Here is a 24,517-nt window from a genome sequence, read left to right on the forward strand (position 1 = left end):
AAGCACTGCAAAAAGACACGTGGGCTGTCTTATAGCAATTACACAGGATGTCAGCAGGAAGGCATAGGCCTTCTTACAAGAGTTATTTTTTCCTTCGTTCTACAACTTTACATGCCTAGATGAAGACTCCTGTTATACTGCAAGCTTATTGAAGTAGTAGGTTTGGTCTGCTTGTACCATACAAGTGGGTATTGGTCCAATACCGGGTGTCTTAGTTCCTACCAGAATACAAATACCAAAGCAATTAATTATATGGCTATATGTTGTAACTAGAAAAGCCAATGCAGCTTCTTTAGCCCAGTGGATGCCATGCCTGAAACAGCAAACTCTGAACGGACTTGTAATGTTGTTTGCTTTACACTGGAGTACTGATAAGTCACTCTGGTATCATCCTGGGAAATAAATTCAATCCACTGGTATACGGAATGAGTCACATCTTTAATAAAAGCAGGTAAAACCCATTTCAGATAAAGCATTGCAAGGGTTTAAAGAATGAAGGAGAAATTATCTTTGCAAATGAAATTTAAATCATTCACAGAACCGAAGGTTCAATAATAATGAAATCTGAGAATCTTTTCTTTCAGAACAATAAAATGATCATGTACCCTTGGCGTCCCGAAACAAAGGCCAAGTCTTTTTTTTTTTTTCCCCTTTCAGGATCAATTGTTAAAAGTGTAATGCAAGCTGAAATCGGTAATGTACTGAGTAAATTCAAGACTGGTTATATTTAACAGGATTTGCTCTGCTCCCGAAGCCGGGGGGAGGTGGGGGAGGCTGCTCTGCCCGCGCCCGTTCCCGCCGCCGGCCAGGCTCCCCCGGCACGCCACCCCGCCGCCGGGGGGGGAGGGACGGACGGTGTCTGCTGCCTCACGGTCCGCCTCCCTGAAATGCACACTTGTCGAAAATCACCCATTTTCAGGGCCTGGTGGGGAGCACCGGGGCAGCGCGTGGGCCCTGCGGTCTGCCACACCGTCCCCTGAGAAACACCCACGCTGGTTCAGCGCCTCGGGGTGCTGCAGGCAGGCTCTGGACGGGGCCGCCTCTGCCAGGGGGCCGCTCCTGCCGGGCCGAACCGGGCCTCCCCGCAGCGCCGCTGCCGCCGCCCCGTTCGGCGCGGAACTACAGCCCCCGTCAGCCCCCGCCCAGGCCCGCCGTACCCAGCAGGCCGCGCGGCGCCCAGCGCTGTCGTGGCGCTCGGCGGGTGCCTGAGCCGGGCGGCCGAGCCGGACCTGGGCCGCGGCCGCCCTCGCCCCGCCGAGCCCCGCTTCCCTCAGGCGCTGTGGGCTCGGGAGCCCTTCTCCTCCTCGCGTTGTTCTTCCTTCTCCTCCCTCGGCAGTCCCGGGCACAGCGATGAGGCGCGCGGGGCTGGGTAAGCGCGGCGGTGCGGGCCGGGCTGGGCCGCTCCTCCCGCCCGGCCTGGCGGGACGCCGGCGGCAACCGCGGGCAACCCCCTTCTCCTGGTGCTGGGGAAGGTAAAGGGGAGGGGAGCGGAGGGGGGGAAAAGCTCGGCGGGGCCGGGCCCGGGCCCGGGCAGCCCGTGTTCTCGCGTGGGCCGCGCTGTGCTTGGCCCGTGGGAGCCGTGCCGCAGCCGGCTGGGCCCGTCCCGGCCGTGCCCCGGAGGGGGCTCGGGGTCCCTGCGTGGGGGGGGCCGTGCCGAGGGTGCAGGCGTGCTCCAGAGCCCGGGAGCCTCGGGTGGGAACAGTATTGTGTCCCTGCTGTCTCTCTTCTCTTCGTAGGTCAGTGGGATTTGGGATTTGTGTTTAATTGTACTCGTGAATGGTTCTAACGCAGTATTAGTGTGAGCCATGTTCCATGGATGGACAGAATTGACAGTCTTCAGTCAAATCCTTCCCAGATTCTCAGCTGTTCAATTTTAGTACTTCTGTATGTTTTATTGCTGTGTTTGGGGGGTGGGGGGAGCCCAACTGCTGACAATTTATTACAAATATAATCCGATGCAAAAGCAGAAATCTTTGTAGAGTTCCTGCTGAGTGTTTTGAGAAGCTTAGGCCACGTTTTTCAAGCAGCAGCCACGTTGACAACTATAAAGAAACTTTGAACTCCCATGTCATGTTCTAGAAAACCGTGTAGGTGCTGTGACCTCACTGTAAAGCTCAGGTGATGATTATGCTTCAGAAGTTTGACTGAGTTTTGGTACTTCTAGAAGGTGAATATTTAGGGGCTGTTAAATGCCATGTGGCTGAGCCAGGTGTGTCTGTAACACCATCCTAGATTTGCTTCTATGCTTTCAATTTCTGTTGTGTAATAGTTTTTCACAGGATAAAAAAGCCATGGATACACTTCATACGAGATCAAGAGAGGTGTTGGGGTGCTTATCGTAAAAAGGTGGGCATTTGATAATACTCTGATCTTCAGTCCTTTTCTTTGTCAGACCAACAGCTTGCTCTCGGGTATGAACAGAGAGGGGTTAGACTGAAGGCCATGCACCTCAGTATGCTATTTCTGAAAAAGTAGAGAGATGGATGTTTATGGAAGTGGTGCAGGGAAAAGAGCATGCCTTCTTTCACATGACTCTGGCAAACAATGCCTTAAGAAACTACTTCTAAAAAAATTGTGCTGGAAGGCAAAGCAGAAGACTTAAATGTCTCTTATGGCTGCAGCCAGCTGCAATAGAACTTGCTGCTTTCCCTTGACATTTCAACTGTCAGTCTAGAATTCCTTTTTATTTAGTAGGCTGGAAACAGAAGCTGGGCACCAGTACTTCTGCTGTGGGCACCAGCTACCTGGTAGCTCTTTTTTAGCCTGTGATTATGTTATGGTCAAGTCCATATTACATGTCCTGTCAATGAACAGTGTTGCAGGACAGCCCATGAAACTGCCGTGCTGAAGTTTCTGTCCTTCCTGTAAACAGTGGTAGCCAGGCTTATACCTAGTGCTTTCTATTACATATATAGAAGTAGCCATGCTGATTTAAAAGCTTTGGGGCAGTTGTTCATGTCTGCTGTGACACAGTCTGTGTAATAATCATAGGTATGGTATTTTGGCCTGAAGCTATATGGTAATATTAACTTATACAAACATATTCAAAATTGTGCGTCACTTTGTAGGAAGTATTTATTGGTAGAATAAGACAAAGGGAACAATTCGAGTCTCTAAATTACGGGTTTTTTTAGTCAGCTTTCCACACTTGGCATTGGTACTTTTGACTGGGAGAGGACTCTCACTGTGATGAAATGGGAACATACATTTTACCCAGTCTTGTTGAGACTTTGTCACTAGCTTAATTTATAGAATAATATTAAAACAGTTTATAAGGACAAACTAAAAGAGTGTGATTAGTACACTTAAAGAACAGCTTTATGGGTTAATATAAAATGATAGCTATTACGAAAGTGGCATTATAAAAGTAGCTGGGTGAAAAACTGGCTGGATTGCCGAGCCCAGAGAGTTGTGGTGAACGGAGCTAAATCCAGTTGGTGGCCAGTCACGAGCAGGGTTCCCCAGGGCTCAGTGCTGGGGTCAGTCTTGTTTAATATCTTCACTGATGATCTGGATGAGGGGATCGAGTGCACCCTCAGTAAGTTTGCAGATGATACCAAGTTGGGCAGGAGTGTCGATCTGCTTGAGGGTAGGAAGGCTCTGCAGAGGTACGTGGACAGGCTGGATCAATGGGCCATGGCCAATTGTATGAGGTTTAGCAAGGCCAAGTGCTGGGTCCTGCAACGCTACAGGCTTGGGAAGAGTGGCTAGAAACCTTCCCAGGCGGCGAAGGACCTGTGGGTGTTGGTTGACAGCTGGCTGGACATGAGCCATCAGTGTGGCCAAGAAGGCCAACAGCATCCGGGCTTGTGTCAGCAATAGTGTGGCCAGCAGCAGCAGGGATGTGATCGTGCCCCTGCGCCTGGCACTGGTGAGGCCACACCTTGAATATTGTTTTCAGTTTTGGGCCCCTGAGTACAAGAAGGACGTTTAGATGTTGGAGTGTGTCCAGAGAAGTGCAACAACTACCTGAAAGGAGGTTGTAGTGACGTGGGTGTTGGTCTCTTCTCCCAAGTAACAAGCGATAAGACAAGAGGAAATGTCTTCAAGCTGCATCAAAGGAGGTTTAGACCGAAAGGGTTGTCAAGCATTGGAACACGCTGCCCAGAAAGATGGTAGAGTCACCATCCCTGGAGGTGTTAAAAAAAAATAAATGTGTGGATGTGGCACTTGGGGACATGGTTTAGAATGCATGGTGGTGTTGGGTTGACAGTTGGACTTGATGATCTTTAGAGGTCTTTCCTAACCTTAATGGCTCTATGATTCTTTTCTATAATTCTCTCTTTTAAAATCTTAATATTACTTGTGCCAAGCACACAATGAAACAGTTTGAGATGGAGCTTTATCTGTGAACGTGGTTGGTGTCTCTCTTCTCTCCCTTTTTCCTCAAAAAGAAAAAAGGCACCCAAACATGGGAAATCTTTACATTGCCTTGAAGAGGAATTAACCAAAGGCATTCAGATAATCTTTAGCATGGCATCCTGACTAGCCATATAAATATTGATTAATGTTATGGTTGGATTGCTAGTTGAATTAATCTAGTAGGATCTTTGTGATAAAGCTTATGACAGTTCCTTTCTGTTTACCTTTGTCAGTCTTGGTCTCTCTTCTTTGGTTTAAAATGTTTGATTTGAGGCCTAAGACTGACTTTTGTCTAGACAGCACACAGTTTTAATTCTCCTGTGCATGTGCTGCTGTCCAACTGTTGTCTGTAGGAGATCTTTATTAGAGGCTGGAGGAAGCGAATGTGTGGAGCTGAGGAGCTTTCATTCCCTTCAGCTCCGCTTACTTTGCTGAGTAACTTGTCTTGATAACACTCCTGAAGCTCCATCACCCAAACAACAAAGGCAGGAGTGGGACTAGAACTGCAGAATGGTGACAGAAATGGCAGCGCTCTGCTTAGACGCCTGGCTTCTCATCTGAGTTCTTTGTTTGTAGAGCAATACATGTAAGGATCAGAGTATGTTCTCTCCTTTAAATGTGGGTGTGATCAAACAGTATTTGTCTTTGTTAGAGAATGATCTCAACTTTCCCATTCTGAGTTAGGCTTACTGCTCTATGTAGTGGCCTCGGTGCTCCCTTCACACCTCCATGTAATGCCTAGGTTGATTTCCACAGAAGTAATCTGAAAACACTATGTGGGGAACAATTTTGCAGTATTAAATTAAAACGATTCCTCAGTTTTCCGTCTTTGATCTGCATGTTGAAAGATATCTGGCATATTTGAAAAAGGTTGAATCTTTACCTCAGAAACACACGGCGCCTCTGCCTGGTTGCCGAGGGTGCCATTAAGGAAGTGCATTTTTAAATGGAAAGAGTGCTGTTCCACGTGTGAAGAGAACCTGCTCCAGTGGTGTTTTCTAACTATTGACTCTTACCTTTATAGGCGATGGAGCACCTACTGGTAACTATGGCTATACCAATAGTGGATACAGTGTTTATGAAGAAGAAAATGACAGGTTAACAGAAAGTCTCCGTTCAAAAGTCAGTGCCATTAAATCAGTAAGTATTCAATTATAGTGGTATTGTCACATTTATTAAGTTAAATTATATGGACCAGTGAAGTAGCAGCCTTAGTTTAAAACATAAATTCAATACAAGAAGGAATTATTGTCAACCAAAATGCATATTCATTTGTGTAACTGATTCTTCATTTAATTAGATTTTTAGCTAGAGGTGTCCTTTTTTGCTTATATTGAGGACAGCTGTAGTGTTACTTCTGGCTTATTATCCTACAGAATGAATTACTGTCCCTGCAGAAACTAGAAAATTTGACTTTAGGTCAGTAAACTGGCACAGGTTCGTTTAAGAAAATGGACTACTTGTTTTTGGTGGTGTCATTGTGGCTCATCAGCTTCTGCTGTATCTGCTGATAAATCTGTAATGTGAAGAACAGCTCTTAGAAGTAGCATGCTAATATACTTTGAAAGAGAAATTTCTTGTTTTAATGATTCCGATTCCTTCCAGAGATTGAGGACTTCGTTCAAGCAAGTCTGACTGAAAGACAGCTCTCTGAATCAAAATTGTGTGGGTTTTTTTCTTAACCTAAGATGTAAAAAAAAGACAATATCTTAGCAATAGGTGTGGTATCTATGTATGTCATACAAGCCAATGAATTCCTAGGCCTAAATTCATTCAAATACCTATTGTTATAATATCCTGTTGCTTAGAAGTAATTTGTTTGGTCTCAAATAGAAAATAAAACCTTAGGTTTAATTGAAGAAATTATCCACCTAAAAAATTTAGAATAAGTTAAGGAGGTAAAAAGAAAAGCTTTGACCTTTGTTACAGAATTTGTTTTCTTGTCGTCTTCTCTGGTATTTTATATTTCAAATCAGTGACCCAGGGTATGTTGATAGTGCCCCATGGAGTAGCATGTGTGCTCTTTCTGCAGTTGCATCTTTTACTGCCACGTAATGATCTTGAGCATGCAATAATTTTCATATAATCTTCCTAGAAGCGTCATGGTGCACACTTGACTTGATGATAGATTGTGGTGAAATGCAGTAGTAGGAAATAATGAGACCTAGATTGTGTCACAAAAAACATGGGGTTTTGCTAATCCAAAGCATCGGGGCCTGGAGCATATTTCTGTCCCTTCTAGTTCCCCTGGTTGTTCGTAGCAACACACTGGCCTTGAAATGTTATGGAGGAAGAGCTGCTAAGAAGCCTCAGTGGGGGCTCTCCCCTATTTCACTTGGGAGCTGCTTTTAAACTGCGATTCTCCTGGCTGGCCCCTGTCTTTGCTACATTGCAGCTGTGTGGCATCTCCGTGCCTGGTCTTATACCTCCCAGAATCCAACCCTAATGTGAAGACTTGACTTTCTGGCTTGACCTTGGACCTGTCTCACAGCTGTGGATGTACTGGGTGATCACCAGGCTGTTGCTGACCCTGGTTACTACCACAGGACTGACTGTCACTTGCGTACTCAACTTGATTCCTTGTCCTGCTGTGCCCTTGCTGTTTCACTGCACAAAGCAGAGAAGGAATAGACAAGGTCACGAAAGAAATTCCCATTTATAGCATAGCAGCAACTTGTCAAGAGAGATGCGTTAGCAGGTTACAGGCGTCAACTCCAGCAACACCAAGTCAAGAAGAGTGGTCGTGGTCCTTTGTGCTGCGTGCCAGTAGTTTTAATTACTTGTTCCAGGAAACGGGTAATTGCTACTTAGATTTGACTACATCTTGACTTTCTGAAATTCCCTGCAGTAATTCTAATAAGGAATTCTCTGTTCAAGGAGAAAAGGGGAGGAGGAGCACTGAGTACCTTCGGTGACTCTCTAGACTCATCTAGTAAAATGACAAATATTTAGTTCCCTAAGGGTTATTGACAGAATACTGTGCATGTTATTTTGTGTTTTTGAAAATACTGGGTACTGTGTTCACATTTTACCTGGGCAAATGCCAGTCATGTCACATATTTTAGACTGGTTTCTCTATGTATAAATGATTACTCATTTTGTTTTTGGTTTTTTTTTTAATAGCTTTCCATTGAAATTGGAACAGAAGTTAAAAACCAAAATAAAATGTTATCAGAGATGGTAAGTGTTTAGTGACAATCTTTCTTTAGATATGGGTCAGGATTAAGAAGTCAGTAATGTAAAGCGTTCCTTTAGTATGGACGTTTGTATTAAAATGTTGACAGCTTATTGTTGACTGTAAAAATGTCACTAATTCAGCAGCAGTATTTCTGTTTAAAAAGATAGATGTGCAAATGTATTACTTCCAAAGCACAATGAAGGTCTTCATACTTCCTATTTGTTTCCAATTAGCAAATGTATAGTATTAATAAAAAGGCAGTTCTATATTTAAATGTATTTAAGAATAGAAGAGGGAAGCAAAAATTAAGGAAGTCAGAAATGCCTTTTTTTGCTTGCATCCATCTGGATAAATGGGTGACAGTTTTGCCTGGTTAAATTTTAGAAACTGCCTCTAAAATTACTTCAGTTTTAGAAAAATTGAAAAAAAAACCAAAACCCCAGGTAAAACTACACTTAGCAAGCTTTGGGGGTAATAATTTTTTTCCTCAGATTAACATTTTTGGTTTTGTTCTTTTGTTTGTTTTTAAATGTAGGATAATGATTTTGACTCTACGGGTGGACTTCTGGGTGCAACTATGGGCAGACTGAGAATACTCTCCAGAGGAAGCCAGACAAAGCTATTATGCTACATGATGCTCTTTTCATTGTTTGTTTTTTTTGTAATATACTGGATTATTAAACTGAGGTGATGCATGTTACCTTTGGTTTTAGATTGTGTACTTTCAACTATAAAGCAGTCTTAATTAATGAAGACATGGATCTGAAGTGGCATGTTCTGTTGATAAAACACAGTGAAATTGTAAATTGCATTAACTGTTAATGCAATGTTATATAGTTTTCTTAATGTATCGGATTTTTTCCTCATCATCCCCTGTTTTGGGGGGATTATATGTAAATATGCAGAAACTGCTAGCATAGTAGGTTGCTTTTTTAGGGGAAAATAGTTTTTAGAATTGATTTTAAAATAGAGAAAACAACAGTTGTTTGGATATGAAGTAATTGCAGAATTACAAGGCTTTCTCTTTCTGTGTTTCGTTTTGGGCCATGCTCTAAATTAGAGCTCCAGTTTCAGGCATATAGTAATTTCCAGGTTGCAAAAGCATGAAGAATACTTGGATCTTTCTAAATCGGTTTTATCTGCGGCTTTTTAAAAGGCTGGCCTGAAGCTAACAAAGGTAATAGTGGCACCCCCCCAAAGTTATTTTTGTGGATAGGTCTGATAGTATATGTGTTTAAGTAGCTTAAACTGGGGAGAAGTTTGGGGGAGAAGTTACTTAAAACTGGATTTTTTCAATTTAAATGTGACAAATTATGCTTACACGTTTCTTTTAAGCAAATGCCTTTGATCACTGGGATCAATGAAGATGGACACAGTACAACTGTTTTCTTTATATTTAAAGTATGTAAAACTTAATGATTCCATTGAATCACTACAACTTTTACCATTAGTATGTTTACTTTTCAATCGGCGATGATTCCTAAATCTACACTGCATGATGTCTGAAATATGAGGTCAGATATTTTGCATCTTATATTGAAGTATATGATGATGCACCTGTTGGAGGTGCTGTCATATCAAGGTTTTTTATTTCAAAGACTTAGTTTTGGCTCACCAAATAGTTTCTAATAGCTGAAGCTATTATATTTCAGAGTTCAACATTCAAAAATTAAGTTTCCTAGATATTGAAATTGTATCTATAATTTTTGAACAACTTTTCTAGAAATACTGTAGCATGTTGCCGTTAATAGCTAATTACAGTGACAAATAAAGTGGTCTGTAGTATTCTAGCTAGTGTTGTTTATGTACATTCTTTTCTACTGTAGAATACCAATGTGTTTTTTTGAAATGGTGCTGCATTTAAGGGGCTATACTTGTGTGGGGAGCACTAAAGAAATTGATGCATATAGATTTCATATGTAACGGAAGCGTGACATGTAAATCACTTATGTAGTACAAAACTTATCAGAATGCGTAAAAGTAAGCCAAGCTCAAATATTTCTAGCCAATTTAATCTTTGACTGTTAAAAGGTCTACAAAACTTCTACAAATAACAGAATGTCGAAGTACTGACACCAGGATAATGCATTGTCTTTATATGAGAACTGCTAGGCTTGTTGAACAAATACAGCGTTCCCAAAGCTAGTCAACAGGATGTAGTTTGCCATCCAAAATTGATGCACTTGTATAATTTTTATGAGACAGTGGAGTGCAAGGTACCTAACGCAATGATAATTACTGACATATCTGTCTGACAGCCAGACTTTCCTGATAATCATCTTCTAGATGATTTCTGGCTCTTAAACATGGTGTCTGAACCATTTCTTGACTTTTTTTTTTATTAGTAATCAATCTGCCATACCAATAAATGGAAAAAGTTTTTACCTACCTAATATAAAGTAGAAAAATGGGTGGATGCAGCTAGTTAATGGCTGATATGTTTCCTTTGGTCTGAAGAACATGCTAGGGTGTCCCTTAAGTCTTGACAGAGCACATATTAGTAAAACATCTTCTATCAGTCCTTCAGATCATGTATAAAACCAACAGGATTTTCATTTTAAAATGTCAAACCAGATTAAAAGGTAATTAATACAGAATAGGAACTAGGTTTTCCTCCTTCCCCCTTTCTCCCATTCTTTAGTGGTGCAGGGGAGTGAGGGGAAGTGAACTGGGCAGGGAATCCTAAGCCTATGTCTTCCTTTCTTTGTTCCTTCCTTTAATGGGAGTTGTCAGGTTTTTTACTGTTATCTAGATAGGGTGGGAAAGGGGGAGAAAGCTTCAACACAAGAAATATATGAAGCCTCAAAAAAACTTTCTACATCTCTATGTTTAGTAGAAAACACACAAGGTGGTTTTGTTTTTTCTTCCAATTAAGTGCTAAGACACAACTCTGTAGGGCTCTTTTAACATTAACTTGTTGAACAGAAAGGTAACTGAAAGTTACATCGTCAAAACTGACATATTTCTATATGGGTTTTATATGCTAGTACAGAATGTGTCACATTTCCTTTTTTTCACTTCCAGTAAAAGGTCAATTTTCAGTTTAAAATCTGAACTGAAATCCTGCAAATTTGCTTAGAATGGTTAAGGCGACTTACGTAAAGATGAAACTGCTTTGAGAATATTTCACTCGGGAGGGGAAATGGCAATTGGTGGGAACCATACACTGCAGCCTTAGAATTTTCCTCAGCATCTGGGCTCACTTTATCGGTGATTTTCTGGTAGAAAAGTATTACTCTGAAGTCCTTAAAATTCACAAATAGTTAGCAAGATTTCAGGATGCTATAATATGATCTTGTATAATCCACTGCAGAGCCTATTTTATATGATAGAAAAATACAAGTAGCATTTAGTTATACTTTGTAAAAGTTGCAGTTACTAGAGCTGCAGTTATGTTTATTCTTGGTTTTGAAATCTTGTACGTAATTTTTACACAATATTTTTATATTGTGTTTCTCATTTAATGTAACTTAGACTCTACCTAGCAACCATACAGATTATTTTGAGGTGGAAGAAAATATCATCTTTTAACTAACCAACTGTTAACCTCAGTTGGTTAGAAGGAAAAGCCCACTGAAGCTTTTTTTTGCAAAAAGGTACATTGTCTCTTCTGACTTAAATGGCTGCTTTAGGAAGAGTTGCTGATGTTTTTGAAGGTATGGCTGATAATGCAAGTGAACATAAAGAATAAGATGTAAAGAAGATCAGATTAAGAGTTTATGCTTATCCTAGCAGGTGTATATTTCAGTGAGACTTTTTGGGTAACAAATCACAGTAATTGTGAAAGTACTTAGTATACACTTCTGGTTTAAGGTGACTGTGGCATATAGCATAAATTGTACCATCTCATTTAAGTAATAACACAATTTTAACATTAACATGGTTTTTAAAATATTTTTCTTTAATGATTACACACAAAACATGATACCTTACTGCTGAAGTTCAGGCTTCCAAAAGTTTCAGATACAGTTAAACAGCTGTTCGTAGAATTCTACAAATAAAAATCAACCCCCACTCCCAACACCAAACATCCATGACAGAGCATAGTACCAGTTGATGTGAACTTGGCAAAGATGAGAGAGCTCATTTTGATGATTATTGCTAAAACTGGGATAGGGAAGGTACTTGTAATTGAGAGTAAAATCACCATTCCAGTATTTGAATATGGAAAGGAATAATTTGTGCCTTAATTATTGAACTTGAAAGCAAATTTACCCTGAAATTAAATTAGGCTGCTAGTGAAATCGTAACTCTATCGGTATGGAAGTTATGTTTCTTAACTGGTGGCTTAGGTGCTCTAAAGTGTAGATGCACCTAGATTAAAGACCTTTTTTTGGGTGCTTAGTGTGGATCACTAGACCCCCCCAAAAAAGTAACCCACCAAAAAAAGGAGGCCACATGCTTTCAGACTGCTTCGTATCAACAGAAATTTGATATTGGAGAACACGTAGAATGATAATGGTCAAAGACCCTGATAAGCAATTCATTGGCAAAATTACTGTTACGTTTTCTACTTATTTTACCCCTGAAACATATACTGGCTGTTACCATCAGTGCGCAGGACAAGCCATGCTCTTGCTTGCTTAATTTCCAGGGTAGAGCACAGATGATGCATCATTTGCTTGGAAGTGTTCCCATGTATTTGCATATGATGGAAAGCATGGTTTCATCTGTACCGCCTCCTATTGATAATAATCTCATGTCTCTGTAGAAATACAAAGAGTAGATTTAAATATTTGAATGCTATACTGATGGAAAAAGTACAGACCTGTACATACCCATTTATCCTATGCAACTATTATGGAGCTGCTTTTATTACACTGAAACCCCTTGTTTACAGAAGTATGTACATGGCGTGGACAAATGTCAGCACCGTAAATACCCTTTTGTGTACAGGGATGTTGCTAATTCAAAATCAAAAGGCTTAAGATGTAATTTGGCACATCCAATATTCAGATTCTTTCAAAAATAACCTTATCTTGGCATAACCCTGTATTTTCATCTTGAAATAAGTTAAAACCTCTCCTAGCATACCACTGTCCCTCCATAAGCCCAGCCAGACGCCATAGACTTCTGCTTAGGTCTGATCACTTTGGCCTGGCATATGAAGCATCACAGGCTCCTCCCACGGTTTTCTGCTGGACCACCTGCTCAAATGACCTACACGTTACGTGCTGACACCAGCTCTCTGCAGAACACCTCATCCACTGCCTCCTCCTAATGAGATGGTCTGCAACGCTTCCCACAACATCCCCGCTGTTCTTTTGCTAAAGCTGTAGGTGCCTAAGCCTGCAGCTGAATTTTTAAGAGGGGAAGGAGCTTTTGGAGGGCCAGCAGCAAAAAGTATTGCAGCACCTAACTTTGCTTAACTAACTGTGTGGTCAAGAGTGTTAGTCCATCAGCACGTGAGGTGTTGGAGAACTGTATGGAGAAGGTACAATTTTCATTCTAGTTTTTTAACCAACAAGCGTCGTGGTCTCCCTGATGGCTATGTGAGATCTGGCATAATCCGTATTAGTATTATAGTAAAGTATTATAGTATAGTATTATATGGTATTATAGTGTAGTATTATATAGTATATAAAGCTTCTCTCCTTTAAAAATGAATGACTGCTCCAAGCTTACTTTTGATATTTCTAATTGCACTAATTTAAAAACTGCCATTAATATCACTGAGTCATCCCTAACAGTATTGCCTAAGTAAGTTTGCTGTGCTAGCCAGACTGCAAACTACTGCAGCCTTAAGCAATTTTCTTCACAAATTTCTTTTATTCTTTGGGGAGAAGAAAAAAAAAAAACCCAAACCCAAACCACTGAAACAGTTCTGCTAAACTACCTGAAGATTCTTCACCTTCCTATGGGCCTTGTTGAAGGCAGCAGAGCGGGAACAAGGGTAGGTTACTTTTTCTTCATGCTGCAGCGCTGTCTGCTTTTTCATGCTGCAGAAAGCCCCTGCCAAAGCTTAGCATCTTGCATTTTCACAGCACCAGTAAGTAATTAATCCTCAGAACCCCTCTGTGATGCTGTAAAAATCCTCCATTTGCAGCAGGAATCCTGGACACATGTGGCTTGTTTCTATGAAGTTATAAATAGGCAGCGGTAAAATCTGGCTTTGGTGGTGTGTGACACACGTCAGGTTATCACACACAAATACATGTTTTAAAAAACAACTTTCATATATATTTGTGTGTGTGTGTGTGTGTGTGTGTGTGTGTGTGTATCTCTACAAAATTGCTGGTGAATATATTTTTGTCTCTATGGGTGAGATAAGGAATATTTCCTACAGAATCTACAGGCAGGCAACTAATGCCTAATCTCTCTCCTGGGGAGACAGGATAGAAGGTTTCACCTAGTTTAAGAGGATAGAGATGACAAAGGACTCAAATGACTTTAATCTAGCAGCCCTCTTCTGGCAAAGAGCCTCGCTTTCAGCATAACAAAACAAAACCACAGGACTAACTATCCTGCCAGGAACTCTGTGAGGAAGCTGGGGAAAATGACATAGTGAATTAAGCTTGTTTATCTTAAGTTTATATTATATCCATAATGCATTATTAATACAGCATATAAATACTTTCATATATAAGTATTAGAACTTTATTGCTTTAGGTAGGCTGCCCCTGGAATGCTTTTGATCTGGCACAGCAACGCTTTGCTTCTGATTTCTCCATCGCCTTGTCACTGCTCCCATGACAGAGCAGCGTGTCCTGCACTACCTGCAGCCCTGCTGAGGTGAGCACCGACCCGTGATGGCTTCACCCTGACCAAGGACAGTGAGGAACCAGCCTGCAACACACCAAACAGTTGTGTAAAGGTGTCATTTTGAGGGACCAAACATCTCTAGCTGCTTGTTGAATGCTGTTTTCCTCAGAGAGTGGGAGTTGGCCTGAGGAAAGAGACAAATCTTGACTGTTGTGTTCTGCCCTCCTAAAACACTCCGTGCAAAGATTCCTCTCATTCAGGAAATCCCATGCACCTGAAACATTCACTGTGGATGCTAAGACTTGTTCTACTCAACCAAATCAAGAGATGTAATGTTAAAAAGCAACCCACTTTTTGATGGATTTAAAAAAACCCAGAACAATTTCTTCAATGCTGAGTTAAAAACCTGCATTTATGAGGGAGGGTGAAGAACCCTTCCCACCCATGAAACTCAATCCAGGTTATCAATAATTTCTAGTGAGGCAGCAAAAGGAACAAAAAGTACCCTCCACATGATCAAATCAAGTTGCCCATCTCCACAGGTACCATGTCATATAACCTCATTCAGAAACGTATCAAGCACTGCTTTAAGGAGAAAAAACAAGCCTCCTTTAACCTTGGGCTATCCTAATTTGAAGGCTTTCACATAAGTGTTCTAATGGTTAGGAACCCGCTAATGTACGGCCTGAATGTGTTCCTGAGTAGTATAATTCAGTGTAATCCTTGAGTTTAACATTCCTCTTTGGCTGGTGTTGACCCCTCTATATCCAGAGTGCCATTCAGCCCATTTTGCACTAGCCAAGCCATTTCCATCACCCTGCCTGAAATCTTTTGGTCCCACTTGTCCTGAAAATCAGGGCTGGTACTTGCTCCAGTCTGAGCTCTTCCTTGCATGGAATTTCACTAGCCATGAAGTAGGGACAGGTACCTTCCTCATAGCATGAGGAAAGCTTTTGACCTTGTAATGTGCTATATAGGCACTAAGACCACAGCTAATGGCACACTAAATCTGTATCTAGCCTCAAGCTGATAAAATGTGATGGTGTTTGCGACTGTGCATCCCACTACCATTTACTACCTGCAGTTGAGAACCATGCTTGCTCAGGGAGCTGCTCTACACCAAATTTTCCTCTTGAAAGCCATACAGCATTGGGATCTAAAGAGCCCTTTCTGTTCACAAACACCCTGCAGGGAGCCTGCTGCACTATCTATCATCAATGCAGACGTCTTCACATAACTTTGAAGTCCTGAGAAAATAAACTAAGTCATTTTTTTTCCCTTTTCCGGCAGTCATCTGCACCAGTCAGATGTGGGGAGCAAAGCAAGTTTTGGTGACTCCAGCCCTGGATTTCCCTAGCAGCCTGGCTTCATGGCAGTAGTCCCTCAGAGATGCTGCTGGCTGCTTCCCGGGTTAGAAGGCCATTGGTAAATCCTTCCCAAGGTTTATGTGGATCAGAGTATGACTGCTTCCTTTCAGCACAAATTGCACTTGATTACAAAACAGTTATCCTTTTTTCTCACCATTATTATCGTAAAGTTGTATTACTGGCAAGATTTTCTCTACAAAATATATTGATGCACCCTCAAGTTTAATATTTTGTGACTTATTCCATCTTCAGACTCAGCTAGATTGCTTATAGGCTGTCCAAATTAAGCAGCATTGAAAGGAGACTTTGACTCAGAGGGCGAAGTTTGAGGTGATACCACCCAGCGTGGCAGACCTCCAGCCAGGGTGGCACAGCCCAGTCACCAGCGGCCATGCCTGCCAGTCTGGGTGGCCCTGCCCATTTCCCCTACGGGGCATTCTGAAGGGACAGCTGAGCAGGAGTGGGCATCACCTTGGCCTGCTGTGGAGCATAGCTCCGCTTTGAAGTCATTGCTGTACAGTCACCTACTTTGATTCGCCATATTAGAACTACATGTCATGTGCTTCATCTCCTAAATTCCCTCTCAGGGTACTCACAAAAGCCAACCACAGTGGTATACAGGCATCTGCCTCAAAATCTCTGCAGAAAAAGGTTGAAACTACAGATTTGTTTTCACAGATGACTGAGGAAGCGTTACTAAGTCTTGTCCCAACAGTTAGCTACTGACTTTAAAGCAAATTGGTTTTGTCAGCAGAAATTGATAGGTTTCGTTTTGTTTGCTACAATCATAAATTGTGATAATGACAAAGACTGATGAAAAAGCCCACAATTGTCTAGAGTCAGTCTAGTTTAGACATGCTTTGTAAAGAATGAAAGAATATAAGTGAACAAATAAAGAATGAAACTGAATAAAGTATTTCAACTTTTTAAATGTGAGGAATACAAAAAATAATTTAGAAGGAAATCCATTACCTACTCAAAAAAATTTCCTCTTAAAAACTATATAGAAGTTTGACTTTTAACTATCCTGAATTACAAATAAAGCTTCATACTGCAATACCTAGGTGACAGTTGAGGGGGAAAAAAGAAATCTGGTTTTCTTCTGTAGCTATGTGCATTTGCACTTTATCTATTTCATGTGAGTAGTCAACCAGTATTTTTCACTACCGCTCTCCTGAGTCTTTCACAATGCAGCAGGTAAAGCAATGACAGCATTCTCCCCATCACACCCCACAGGACTAAAACTTGTAAGAACTGGCAGCAGTTAGACACAGTGTTTAGTACTTAGAAACAATCTTAATTTAAAAACAAACAAACACACAAACAACCTTTTTAAGAAGGCCAGACAAGTTCTTCCTATACCAACTGAAGTGTACATCATTACTATTAACATATATAGATCACTACCTGAAATTTTATAAAACTCATGTTATGAAGTCTGAAAAATTGCGATATACTTGCTACAGAAAGTTTTCCTCCCTCTGATCTCTCACGACTGGGTTTTTCATATAGATTGTGGGTTTGTTCAATAATTGAGTTTTCCTAAGTCATGATGTCTTTGAGGCATTTCATACAGGGGAGAGAAAATTAAACAAACACAACTCCAGTCTGGCGTTCTTCTCCAGAATCCTGCTAGTAGGGTAAAGTCTGGAAAGCCCACTCTTATTGTTTTTTATATTGGCTTGTATTTTTCTATTAAACCCTTTGATATTTGGGCTCAGAACTTCTTTTCAAACCCATTCGCCTTCTCAGAATCCCTACAACTGAAAATGAGACATTTACATATATAGAGTCAGCACAGTACAGGCACCTACAAGGTAAAACAGCTATCTTTATGCCTTCTAGAGAATACTGCACTTTAGAAAAGCCAGTTGTTCTACTAAATTTAAAAGACTAATGATTAAAATGACAGATGTGAATAAAGTTATTTGGCAGACAGTTTTGTGCCGGGTCTGTTTATTATCTCCCCACCAACACTAGTAACTAAAATTCGAAGACTTCATGCACTAACCATGCACTATGTCCTGTGCTCTTTGAGCAGTAACAGCCCAACACGTGTCAAAGGCTAACATTTCCTTGGAAACTTGGTAAGAATTATGCTACAAAAATCTTTGTACATCATGACTAGATGTCATGCTGTGCGCTTATGCTGCTTGCTACTCGACAAATATCACAGTGACGTGAATGGTTACTCAGACTGCTGCACAAAAAAAAAACGGCTTTAGGAAAGTTGCTGCTTTCCTTAATGCTACAGATTAACAAGATTCTGACTTGAAGCTGTAATTGTTTATTTAGGTAATACTCCACTTCTCCCTTCCTGGAGCTCATGGTTACTCAGTGAGGGAATTTTACTGATTCACAGAAAATTTTAGAGTATAGATATCATACCACCTTCAGCATAATTTATAAGAGTGTTTGTTTTAGAGGCAGAAAGATATGTTCCTTTAGCCAGCTGACACATTTTATACCAATAGAAAACACTCTTGATTTCTTCTCAGGAAAAACGTGTCTGTGCTGGTGTACTGAGAAACCACTCTGGAATTAACAAAGCCCTGCCCACAGTTAGCAATAACATACTGGGCTAGAAAATCTAAAGACAAATCAAAGCTATATAAAAACACATACACATTAATCTGAAAACATTACTACACTGACAGCAAGTACATAAAATGCTACTAAGAATAGAAAAAGTAACTAACCTAGAGTTGAATCTAAAAAGAAACAAGCTTTTTACAGATTTTTTTTAAAAGTGTTCTGCTCTCACTTTCCATAGATATGTTTACCAAAACTTTCAGCTAACTGAACCACTAACTAATTTGCTAACCTTTGATTATGTATTGTATATATAAGGGCTGAATTGAAATCTGTTACTGCAAGAAAATGCAAGTTCCATTTTGGTCCTTCTACAGAATATAGAATTTTTCTAACAGCTGCCAAGAAAACTGTTTGCTTAGAGAGAATTGTGGTCTAAGTAGATATATGGTAAAATTTGAAGGGACTTTAATTAATTTGCAGAAAGGCCTCTGTACTATTTTAGTGATTTAACAACCTACTGGAAGCAGCTACATCTCTCATATGTCTCACACAGTATCTGATATGATAATCAGGTGGAGACTTATCAGAAGAGACTACTGCAGGAGCCTAATGGTGAACTCCGGTTTCACACATATATCTGGGCAAAAAGATAATTTTCATTGGTTTTGAAAAAGTAAGCCTGTTTTGTTTTAGTTCTGTTCTTGTAATCAACACTACAAGCAAACAAGGAGCAAAGAGGGAAAAAAAACCCCACTTGTTGGTAGGCTTCCCCTTTTTTGCCTTGTCATACTGTCTGGGAGGTACCAGAGGACCATCAGGGAAAACATGGAGTTCACTTCTTTCACCGGACATTCAAGCCAATCTGTGCGTAGTTCAAACTACACAGTTGTGATGCAAAGCCAAGATTCAGCAAAGAAATAGTCAGCCTACGTCCTGACACTCACACATGTCACCCGGAAGTGATGTGGGACTGTGGATACCCTTGCATCCACAATGTATATCACGTGACATACCATTCAGTGGAACAATACCATTCACACCAGCTAGGAGCTGGTGCTCTTTTCAAGTAGGTGATCTTTTAGCAGGACATTTAAGAGGCCAGATTTCAGTAAAGCCATTTCCTATTTTCAGCACTCGCTCGCTTACCTGTAAAACCTGCTCACCAGAACCTCGCTGGTGAATCCCATTCCTCCCCAAAACTGGAGACAGGTATCACTCACTTCACGGGCCAGACGACCTGCCTTTAGCTTAGCCATGGAAGCCAATTTCGTCACATCATTACCTTCCACATAGAGAGCTAAAGAAAAAAAAATTTAAAAAGCACAGTTATACACACACTGATCACAGCCTGACTCTCTGGCAATCACCTCCCCATGTTCCTTTAGCCTGACAACATTCTTTGCATGAAAAGAAGCACATCTGGGAAGGCAGATGTGGGAGCTCACCAACGGTGCGGTACAGCAGTGCGCGAAGGAGCTCCACTTCGGTTGCCAGCTCGGCCAGGCGGAAGTGCACAGCTTGGTTGTGCAGGATGGGCTGGTCAAACACTTTCCGCTGGCGAGTGTAGTCAATAGTTTCTCGTATTATAGTGTCCAGCGGTGTCACGGCTTGAAGAAGCAAAGCACAGAACAAGACGTCATTTTAGCCAGATTTGTTGTTTTTCTTCTTGTTGAAAAAGACCTTTTTTTCCCCATTGTACAAACAATACATTAGGTTTCCTAAAGTAAATTATTCCATACACTCAGTTTGAGGTGCAGTTTCAGTTCTGAAAAATGTCTGGCATTTCCTTGAACCCCAAAGGCGTCTTTATCCCTGTTCCACCTGAGTCCCAAACTGCCAAAACTCAGAGCAGAGTGGAGGTGGGTTGGGGGAAGGGAAGGAAAGTCATAAAGAGCAGTATGTAATGATGAGTATGTAAACTTTGTCCTTAATGCCTCATCTGGGGCCCTGGCAAAAGCTTGTGGCAACTTCTGCTTTCCATGCTACCTGTGTCCTGAAGATCTGTTACAATCCTGAAAGAAAATCTGAAGGCAGACGGTGTGCTCACTGAGGCATCCTGTCGAAATACAGAGTTCAAGGAATCTTTTAGGGAGAAGGCAGAAACCTATTCAGAGATCAAAGAACAGGAACAGACTGCTTACTTTCTGTCATCAGATATTGGTACAGAAAGGAAGGGAAAATCATTAAGACTCAGCCACGTTTAGTAAATGCTAAATAGTGCTTCTAAGGGAAAGAGAATCAAAACAGGATACTGCTGGAAGACAGGTGAGAGAGATGGCAATACTGTTTTAAAGCAGGAGAACAAGTTCACTGCTACTTTTTGAGCAAACTTAGAGATACCCTGTTTTAAACAGGAAGAAAAGGGAAAAGGTTCTTTTCCAAGGCAAACCAGCCTTGAAGTGAAGGGCTAGGCTATCCGCCTCTTGCAGGTTACCTAGGATAACAGCTGATGCTGAATTTGTGGAGAATTTTGCTTGGCAAATGCGACCCATGTCACTATGGCAAGCAGTAAGGAGAGGGAGAGTTCACAAATCCATCTGCATGAGAAGGGTCACATTTTCACTTTTCAAAATACACATAGCCAGATCCATTCACATTTAGAATTTAACCCACAAAACTCTGAATCTGAAATGCAGAATACAACAAAGTCCTGGACTACCACAAAATCCCTTTTCCCACCTGCCAGTTACTCACATTACAGTTCCTTACAGGAGCCTGGTGTGCTTCCGTATTCCTTTTCGCATTGCTTTCAAGATCACCTCTATTTAAAATTCATCCCTATACTGCTCTCATATGCAGACTCTGCATCCCACCAATTGCACCCTGCCACGATCATTCACCAGCTCTCTCACAGAGTGCTATTTTTCACATGCTGTCCATGCATTCTGTAAGCTGATCAGCTTTTCTCATTCCTTAAACGTTTTCCCCTCCTTTCTCAAACAACTAGCCTCAACGCTTATTTTCAAAAGTGCATATACAATAATGTCCTAATTTCTTCTGTGTTAATACACTATGCTGCCACCCTAATGCTGGTTTTCTGGCCAGGAAAATAAATTGCTGTTTTCAGGTACATCCCTTGTATGGAGGAATATGCCTGTTCTTCCAAAGGACCATGTAACACAACTGCTCTCAGTGTCCACCTCTGTGCTTCACTGCCTCCTTCCTGCCCCATCTGATCCATCCTCCTCTTCCCTTAGCTGCTATCACCACTCTTCTGCTTATTCTGCTTATTATTATTATGTGGGGGACATCATCCCCCACAGCATCCTTCTCTCTAAACTGGAGAGATCCAGATTTGATGGGACTGTTCAGTGGCTAAAGAATAGGTTGGATGGTCGCATCCAGAGGGTAGTGGTCAATGAATGGCTCAATGTCCAGATGGAGACCAGTGACGAGCAGTGTCCCTCAGGGGTCCGTACTGGGACCAGTGCTGTTTAATATCTTCATCAATGACATAGGCAGTGGGATCGAGTGCACCCTCAGCAAGTCTGCAGATGACACCAAGCTGAGCGGTACAGCTGACACACCAGAAGGACAGGATGTCATCCAGAGAGACCTGGACAAGCTGGAGAGGTGGGCCTGTGAGAACCTCATGAGGTTCAACAAGGCCAAGGGCAAGGTCCTGCACCTGGGTCGGGCCAACCCCCGGTATCAATACAGACTGAGGGGTGAAGGGATTGAGAGCAGCCCTGCGGAGAAGGACTTGGGGGTACTGGTGAACAAAAAGCTGCCCATGAGCCAACAATGTGCGCTCGCAGCCCAGAAGGCCAAATGTATCCTGGGCTGCATCAAAAGAAATGTGGCCAGCAGGTCGAGGGAGGTGATTCTGCCCCTCTACTCCGCTCTGGTGAGACCCCACCTGGAATACTGGGAGCCCTCAGCACAAGAAAGACATGGAGCTGTTGGAGAGGGTCCAGAGGAGGGCCACAAAAATGATCTGAGGGCTGGAGCACCTCTCCTGTGAAGACAGGCTGAGAGCTGGGATTGTTCAGCCTGGAGAAGAGAAGGCTCCAGGGAGACCTTGTTGTGGCCTTGAAATATATACAGGGGGCTAATAAGTAAGGCAGAAAGAGACTTTTTACCAGAACCTGTAGTGACAGGACAAGGGGCACCAGTTTTAAACTGAAAGAGGGTAGATTTAGACTGAACATAAGGAAGAATGCTTTAGAGTTGGAACTCGATGATCTTTAACGTCCCTTCCAATTCAAACCATTCTATGACTCTAAGAAATTCTTTATGATGGGGCTGCTGAGACACTGGAACAGGTTGCCCAGAGAAGCTGTGAATGCCCCATCATTGGAAGTGGTCAAAGTCAGGTTGGACAGGGCTTTGACCAATCTGATCTAGTGAAAGATGCCCATGGCAGTGGGATGGGACACAATGATCTTTAAGGGTTCCTTCCAACCCAAACCATTCTGTGATGCTGTGACTACAGGTATTTAGAGCTATAAGCATAGCTCTAACATGGCAAAGCTTAGCTGTGCAGCAAACAGCAATGAAACGCAGCACACTGTGAATACCATCAACTCCCAAGAGCCTTCTACTACATTACAGCACACAATACTTTGCCGGTCTCATAAATAACAGAGAAATGCCTTTCTTAACAGTGAAACTCATTTTCTCTCTGAACTTCCCCCCACCCTGTATATTTGTTTCCTCTTTTGTCATACAATGTTCTCCACATCCTCAGAAAAACTTGGTGGCATGGGTTTCAATTGACAGCACACACAGGAAATGTCACTCTAGGGCAGCCTAAGAACACATGGTCTACCACACAGCTGAGAATTGTGAAAGCACGTCAAATTGCCAGATGCAGAATAATCTTTTCCTTGTACTTCCATCCAACTTATATTTTTCCACTTGAAACTTCTGCTCACTGTAAACACACTTTGCCTTGCTACATCTTTAAAACAAAAGGAAATTAATATATTTTTCTTAGGCTGTGGCTGATCACTTTCCAGTGAGATGTACAGCGAGCTCCAAGCTGAGCAATACATCTCTTAAGGATGTGCATTGCCAATACAAAAGGAACTGTCATCCTGCTTTACTGGCCATGACTCAATGGTGCTCATAAAACTGAGACTACAGGAGCAGATAGAAGTCATTAGAGAAGTGCCATTCTGCTCTCTCACACACACTAAACTCCCTCTTTGCCTCCAAGTTAAGCAATTCACAAAAAAACCTGTTTGTTTTCTTGCCATAGCAACTTCGTTTTTCTGTAAGCAATGCAAAGGTCCACAAACGGCCGGTGTTCACCAAGTGTCACAACATAGGAGAGATACATGGCAGCTCTTCACTTTCAATGATGCAAGAAACACAGCAACTTTTACTAATACATTTGATAACGTGTCATTCAGAAGAAAAGACCACACCTGTGACCAAATTTTGCAATCCAGGAAATTAGTTTTCCATTTATATTTTAAACCTGTTTGACTGAAGACTTGTTTTAAAAGGAAATAATAAAAAGAAAAACAAACGAGGTGAAGAAGGAAGGAAAATCCCCACATGTTCTGAAACCTGGCCACAAAGATGATAATTAATAAACAAAGAGAAGGCTAGAGCACATGATAATTGATACTAAACATACATAAAAACAAAAAACAAACCCCCCAAACAAAACAAAACAATGACCAAAAAGGAAACAAAGAAAAGAATGGCCCTCAACTGCCCCTTCCAAGTTTTAGAAGGTGGTGGAAGCAAGGATGCCAAGACTGGTCCTTAAAGTGTTTAAAAGCAGACTGACGATTTTCAATGTCACATGAAGAGACATGAATGGGGAAGGAACAGAAACATCCTTCTGAGGGCCAGAACCGAGGACTAGGATTACACATGCAGACCTAACCACAAGACTACTGAAGGCATGTATGTAGTTTTGCACACCTGAGCCTTTTGCAGAACACTTGTCGTTGAACATATGTAAAACCATTTGCGGGACTGGAAGTTAACAACTAGATGTCGTGGAGTACCAACCTGCATCCATCAAGCACATGGCTCCCTTCTGAACATCGATTACTGTTTTTTCTTGTTTTCCACAACTGGTTACCTAGGAAGTTTGCAACTTGGCCCAACCATGGGTCTTGTCCCAGCTCCAAGGGCTTGCATGCATTTTATATCAGTGGATAAATGCAAAACCAGGGGGCTCAGCATGGTATAACACCCTGGCCACTGTGCTGCAGGAGGCAGCTCCCTCTCCCCTGGTGAGCTCCAAGGCTCTTCCTCCCTGACAGCCCCTGCCTTGGGGGGAGCGAAGATGCCCTTCCCAGACTTCTCATCCAGGGCAAGGTTTCACCTGTGCCTGCTGTGCTGCTCTGGGCAAAAAAGAATTGAAACCTGGTGTCCCACTTCCTGACAGAGCACAGTGACTGCCGGGCAG

The 24,517-nt window shown here is 41.8% G+C and overlaps 2 protein-coding genes across 2 annotated transcripts in view; one reads left to right on the forward strand and one right to left on the reverse strand.

The window, feature by feature from the left end:
- Positions 1-1,147: 1,147 nt before the first annotated feature.
- On the forward strand, positions 1,148-9,330 carry BET1 (Bet1 golgi vesicular membrane trafficking protein). Its single transcript, XM_064444605.1, has 4 exons — positions 1,148-1,369; positions 5,387-5,502; positions 7,486-7,542; positions 8,076-9,330. The coding sequence occupies exons 1-4, from the start codon at positions 1,351-1,353 to the stop codon at positions 8,229-8,231; spliced, it is 348 nt and encodes a 115-aa protein (XP_064300675.1). The 5' UTR covers positions 1,148-1,350; the 3' UTR covers positions 8,232-9,330.
- Positions 9,331-11,420: 2,090 nt separating this feature from the next.
- LOC104048679 (probable acyl-CoA dehydrogenase 6) overlaps positions 11,421-24,517 on the reverse strand; it is a 92,280-nt gene continuing 79,183 nt past the window's right edge. Inside the window, exons 7-9 of the mRNA XM_064444604.1 lie at positions 19,590-19,751; positions 19,291-19,441; positions 11,421-12,245 (exon numbers count right to left, since the gene is read on the reverse strand). Coding sequence (XP_064300674.1) covers positions 12,155-12,245; positions 19,291-19,441; positions 19,590-19,751 — 404 coding nt within the window. The 3' untranslated portion in view covers positions 11,421-12,154. The remainder of the gene's footprint in view (positions 12,246-19,290; positions 19,442-19,589; positions 19,752-24,517) is intronic.

This window comes from Phalacrocorax carbo, chromosome 2 (genome assembly GCF_963921805.1).
Source record: "Phalacrocorax carbo chromosome 2, bPhaCar2.1, whole genome shotgun sequence".
Lineage (NCBI taxonomy): Eukaryota > Metazoa > Chordata > Aves > Suliformes > Phalacrocoracidae > Phalacrocorax > Phalacrocorax carbo.